This window comes from Austrofundulus limnaeus, unplaced genomic scaffold, assembly GCF_001266775.1.
Source record: "Austrofundulus limnaeus strain Quisiro unplaced genomic scaffold, Austrofundulus_limnaeus-1.0 Scaffold397, whole genome shotgun sequence".
In the NCBI taxonomy this organism is placed as follows: domain Eukaryota; kingdom Metazoa; phylum Chordata; class Actinopteri; order Cyprinodontiformes; family Rivulidae; genus Austrofundulus; species Austrofundulus limnaeus.
The window spans coordinates 306,887-312,677 of NW_013952799.1; the positions used below are offsets into that span (position 1 = coordinate 306,887).

The 5,791-nt window shown below is 43.2% G+C and overlaps 1 protein-coding gene across 2 annotated transcripts in view; it reads right to left on the reverse strand.

Moving 5' to 3' along the window:
• Positions 1-2,439: 2,439 nt before the first annotated feature.
• The window catches only part of LOC106528696 (LIM/homeobox protein Lhx9), a 6,408-nt gene continuing 3,056 nt past the window's right edge, over positions 2,440-5,791 (reverse strand). Inside the window, exons 3-7 of one of the 2 annotated variants that reach the window (XM_014023931.1) lie at positions 5,435-5,637; positions 5,250-5,358; positions 5,029-5,170; positions 4,543-4,775; positions 2,440-3,073 (exon numbers count right to left, since the gene is read on the reverse strand). In XM_014023931.1, the coding sequence (XP_013879385.1) occupies positions 2,687-3,073; positions 4,543-4,775; positions 5,029-5,170; positions 5,250-5,358; positions 5,435-5,637 (1,074 nt within the window). In that variant the 3' untranslated portion in view covers positions 2,440-2,686. Of the gene's footprint in view, positions 3,074-4,542; positions 4,782-5,028; positions 5,171-5,249; positions 5,359-5,434; positions 5,638-5,791 lie in introns of both variants that reach the window. The other variant, XM_014023930.1, reaches the window with a different exon arrangement.

A 5,791-nucleotide genomic window follows, 5' to 3' on the forward strand; every position in this document is an offset into this window, starting at 1 on the left:
ATCTTATACAGTTTTGTTTTATTCATAACGAAATCACACTGTGCTCATGAAATAAACATTTTATTATATTTTATGTTCTCAAGGACGTTCTGCCTTATTGCTCTGTTTCTAATGTTTAAAGGCAGCTTTTTGTGCATCAACTGTGGAACACATCTGGCTGCCATTTATGCCATCAGTAAATAAAAACAAATCTACATTTGTCACCACTTTTGCATGTTTACTTTATCATCAGCTGAAAGCTTTATACTTTTTTTTACATCAGTCTCTTTCACCCCAGTTGAAGCTCCTCTTGTTGCTTTTGCTTGTTGTCTTCGTTTTGGACCCTCKGTCCACTTTTTCCTTCTCTGTCCACCTTTTCCGTCCAAATCGGAAACCAAATCCTCCTTTCTCCCGGCTGACAGCTTGGAGTCCTCCAGCCATGGAGGTCAGAGCGTCGTTCCTCTTCCTGCCCTCCTCTCCTTCTCCTCCCTCCAGAAAGTGCACGCTTTCCAGGGAGTTCTCCCCGGTGAAGGGCGCCAATGCCAGATCCAAGACGTCTCCTCTCTGGGCCCTCAGCAGCGTCTCTTCTTCCTCCTGTTCCTCGGACCCCAGCAGAGCTCGTAGAAGGTCTCGAGGCCGGTCCGGGAAAGTTTTAGGATCTCTGTGGTTCTGCAGAGCCGAGTGGAGATCAACCAGGGTGGACTCCAGCTCATGTCTGTCCACCGTGGAGGACTGGGGGTATGATGCGACCGTTTGAGGGATCGGGCAGAGGAGGACCAGGACGAGGAGGGTGAGCTGTGAGGTACCGAGATAAAACGATAGWCTCATCTGGAAACAGAATGATGTGATATTGCATTAAAATTAGACGTTTCAAACATTTTTCACACTGATATCTGCTTGATGTTTAAAATAATGACATTTCAAGATAATGCATCCACTCCACACAAGTCATTTAAAAACAAAATTGGGATTTTTCAAGTATAAATAGAAACAATCAAATCTACACCAAGAAAGACCAAAAAAAATCAGATTTTTGTTCCTACCTTGTGCCGCGTCAAACAACTTGTTGTATCTTCTGTAAAAATTTGTTGCTTCTGACCTTTTTTAAAACAATCCCCACCACCCTACCATCACCTATTGGTCGGTGAGCCCTCTGACGCACGCTAACATTAATGAATGCCCATAAAGCTCATTCCTCCATCTGAGAAACGTTGGCCCGTTTCAGCTCGTAGGCGATGATTTTTTTTTCCCTTTTTAATTATAGCTTATTTAATGGAGGAGGAAAAGGAAGCCGATAGTTAATTAAGATGTTTTTGATGAAAGAATGTCTTTGCAATATTACCAAATTTCCTTTACGATTGTACTCGTTGTGAAAGAGGTCTCACTGGGAAAACACGGAAGAATCTCATAATCATCTCGTCACAAATCCAATCCGCGTGAGGCCTCTCCATGAATTAAAATGCCATCAATTGTAGCATGCACAGGGCCACRTGCATGTGAGTGTGAATCTACAAAAAGAGCTTTTTATTATGTTCTGAATGCATGTTGTTAAGGTTGGAGCAAAACCAGGAAGTGGAGGTCTTAATTAAAAAATACTAACATCTAACAGTTTGCTGGTCAGTTCATTTGACCTTTTTTGTCACAAACTGTGACATGAATTTTTTTAAATTAATATAAAGACATTGTTGGAAAGATAACAGAATTAGCTTATTGGAAAACTAATTTCATGCTGCTGAGATGAACAGTTGTTGAGATATTTGCATGTAAAGGAACAGGAAGTGATGTCAAAGGGGAATGCCTGCATGGAACAAAGCATTGATAAAACAGCCAACGACACAGACTGTAGAGAAGAAATCTGATGTTTCTTAAGATTATTTTGAGTCATAATCAGAGATAAAGGAAGACGAGTCAGAGTTCAAATAATATCGTTTCAATAAACAACATTGACAGAGTTCTCTTTCTTAAAGAGTTCCCCTTTGATGTCACTTYCTGTCGCACTTCGGCTGAAGTTAAAAAGAAAATATGCTGTTCATGTGACAAAACAGGTAAAATCACATGTTTTATGCAAGATTTCTTACATAAAAATGTGCTTTCTTTGACTTTTTGTATTCGATGGATTGTCACAGTCACTTTAAATACTTTGCACAAGATTTTAAATTATTCCTCTAGTGGGATGGGTTGGGGGTTTACATTTAAAGGAATAGCAGGTAGTTGAATCTTTTTGGACTGGATCCAGATCCAAAAACTAAACCAAAATCTCTGAACCATAATGCAGTCATAACAAAGATGCTCTGCCACTCAAACTATTTGACAGACGCAAATAATAGTGCGTTTAAAAGTACGATGAGCACATAAATGCAATATACTGTATTATTTGTAAAGTTAAATGTCATTTTTAATGTCGTAAATTTTTAACTCAAATAGTGACACGAGACATAAAAGAAGGAGAAATGCTTTTAAACAGTTTTAATTCACTAAATAAATAAAACAAGTCACATTACTATAAAAAATACACAGCAATAATGGTTCATGGAATTGTTTTCTTTTGGACTAATACACTCCTTGATGTCAATAACAGCTTACTTTGTTCTCTTACCTCAATCAGGATCAAGTTATCGTTATAAACTCAAAAAAGTTCATCATAATCTTTGGTGATTTAACTACCAATTCACTTTAAAAAACCTAACTGTTACTGCAAAACCACTAGTTAGCTATAATGTGCTTCAAAAGTATCAGTATTCCTCTCTACCGCCCCTGCTGCCTCCCCAAAGTCCCCAATGGGCTCCAGAGAGGAGATGCACCCCGGTGCACTCTGGGAATCGTAGTCCAGGAAGAAGGCGGGGCTTTGCAGCAGCTGGTACGACGGCGGATTGAGGACCGGGCTCAAAGAGGGCTCGCTGATCGGGGCGGTGAGCTGGGAGAGCTGCAGCTGGTCGATGGTGCTGGTCGGGAAGGGCTGAGGCTGGTCCGACGGAGAGCAGGCCGGCGTCGAGGACGCGGCCGCCAGGGCAGCGGCTCTGGAGGGGGAGCTGACCTGGGAGTCCTCGGAGTTGAGGGAGCGCCTCAGCTTGGCTCGAGCGTTCTGAAACCACACCTGGTGGAAAAACACCAGGAGTGGAATGAAAAGGACATTAACAAGACAGAAAAAGAGCAACTGGAAGATGATTTATTTGGTTGTCTGACCTTGAAAACCCAACCAAATAGATTTTTTTAAAAATATTTGTAAATATCATTAAAACATGAAATGTGAACCAAAATGTATGTTTAAAAGCACATCACTACATCTGTTACAACAAAAATGTAGACTATCCTCCTTTTAACAGAGCAAAGCTTTTTCTTCTTCCATGGGAGGACATGTCAAAGGTGGGGACCTCTGTTCTTCTTTGTTCTGGATATATATCTGGACTCCGATCACTGGATCACAGATTGGCTTGGTGGTCTCCTGGGGTTCTACAAAACAGCGTCAGTAGCTTTTCATCTCCTGGCTGACTGACCAAYTGGATGGATGGCCGTATTCTATCAGCACTTGGACATTTTGCCTTGAGTGAACTGGACTCGGTCTGCAAGCGGTTCTATTGAGGGTCGCGGGCCGGCTGTGGTCCCAGGACCTTGCTGGCCAGATGGAATTCATCTTGGAGAAAGCTGATAGATCGGCTCGGTGGAATTTGTCCACACCATTTGCCTGATTGACTCGCCACCATGAGACGCACCAATAGAACATTAAAGCAGATGGAAAATTATCGTCTGCCTGACTTTTCTGTTCCCAAAACAACTGATTACAGAATCTGACTCTCCTCTACAACGGCCTTGGTCTGTTGACTAAATTCTTCCTGGCTGGATCACGTCRACAGGGCTCTACCACACGCCTCCCCCCTCCTCTTACACCCATTTAACCTGGATCCTAGAGCTGGCTGAGGGCCACACAGAATGAACAGTTAACATCAATATTCTGAACTTTGGCTGTGCTGGTTCTGGGGATTGGATTCTTCGGGCCCCCTAATCTCACTTACTCCTCTGGCTAATAAACCTGCCCTATGCAGAGTTACCATAGTGTGTCACAGTGTTGATATAATATGATGTTTTTTGCTTTTTTCCTCATCTTCCTTTGTGTGGTTTTTAGTTTTTCTGTTGTCTTTGTTGTTACGGTGGCACAACTGTGTTTTGCTGCATGACCGGTCTTAACTGCCCCTCCCCCTTCCCTGAATGTACAGCACCTTGTGAATTTATTTCTCTGAAAGGCGCTATATAAATAAAACTTTCCTTACTTTTAGCCTGCCTCTCTGATGATATGGGGGTGCATCGAAATACAGAACTTTATATACAGGTTTTAGAAGAACATATGCTCCCATCTGGACAGTGTCTTTTTCGGGAACGGCCTTAAATAGCTCTGCAGGACTATTATGGTTCTATGTTAATAATTTAAATTGTTCATATTTTAATTATAAAACTCTAAAGAACATGTTGGTCACAGTTTTGTTTTAACATAAAGTATAAAGATACCAGGCTTAAAGGATGCGTCACTTTGTTTTCTTACGAAGTCTCTCACGATCAAACGATGTGTACCTGCAGGACTCTCTTGGGCAGGCCGGTCTTGTGAGCGAGGCAGGTCCAGTCTTTGCCATCAGGGTTGTGCTTCTGGGCGAAATAAGTCTCCAGAGCTCTCAGCTGCTCGCTGCGGAAACAAGTCCTGATTCGCTTGGTCCGCCTGCGGGTCCGCCCACCGGCCTCCCTGTCTTCCAGTCGTGGTTCTGGGCTGCTGACAGACTCCTCCCCTTCGCCTGACACCTGGTTTTGACCTGTCTCTGACATCAGAGAGAACATTTTTACCCACTAATAACTAATATATTTAGTTTTTAGGCAGATTTATAATTTAATCTCAATGTTCAAGGGCCTGCTAATTTCATTAAAAATCCTGATATACCCATACAACCCTTTAACATTTAAGGAGAATCTCAGTGTGTCTGATTATTGTATTGTGATTGTGATTATTGTAGAGTTTGCTGCCCTCTAGTGGCCACAGAAACAACGGTTTTATATAAAATCACTCACCTTCATTTAGATTTGGTTGTGAAGGGTCGGTCAGGGCCATGTTGCCTCCGTCTCCATGTGATAATGTGTAATGTGATTGGCAGTACAGGTTTGGGCCCTGCATGAAGTACAGGTTCCCGGGCATTAGTTTCACATCACATTCCTGCAAAAAACATTTTTAGAAATAATCCACATTTATTTAAAACTTTGCAAAACAAACAACTGTGAGCWTTTCAGCATACCTGGCAGGAGAAGCAGTGAGGATGGAAGGTCAGCTCGCCGGACCTCATGACCAAAGCGGTGGGTGGGATTGGCTGGAAGCAGCGAGCGCACTGACCCCCTCCGAAGAGCCTAACAGGTGAGGACAAACCAGGTGTGAGAAATGTAATTAGATGCTGATGAGAGTGGAGCAGTTCAGTGAGGAGACCTGCAGTAGTCCTGCTGGCAGTAGATGGTTCCGTCTCTCCAGTAGAGGGAGGGCTGAGTCTGCAGCTCACAGTGACACTGGCTGCAGCGGAGGCAGGCGCCGTGCCACACCCTCCCTGCAGCCAATAGGAAGAAGCGGTCACACACCTGCTCGCCACATCCGCCACAAATCATTGGTTCCTGAATGGACACAGCTGTTGGTACCTGAGGCACGTTTAAACAAGCAAAGTGTCGTTAGCATGGTTGTCCTAACAAAGTTAGACACATCATAGAAGACTGTAGGAATCCATCCATCCATCCATCCATCCATCCATCCATCCATCCATCCATCCATCATCCATCCATCCATCCATCCATC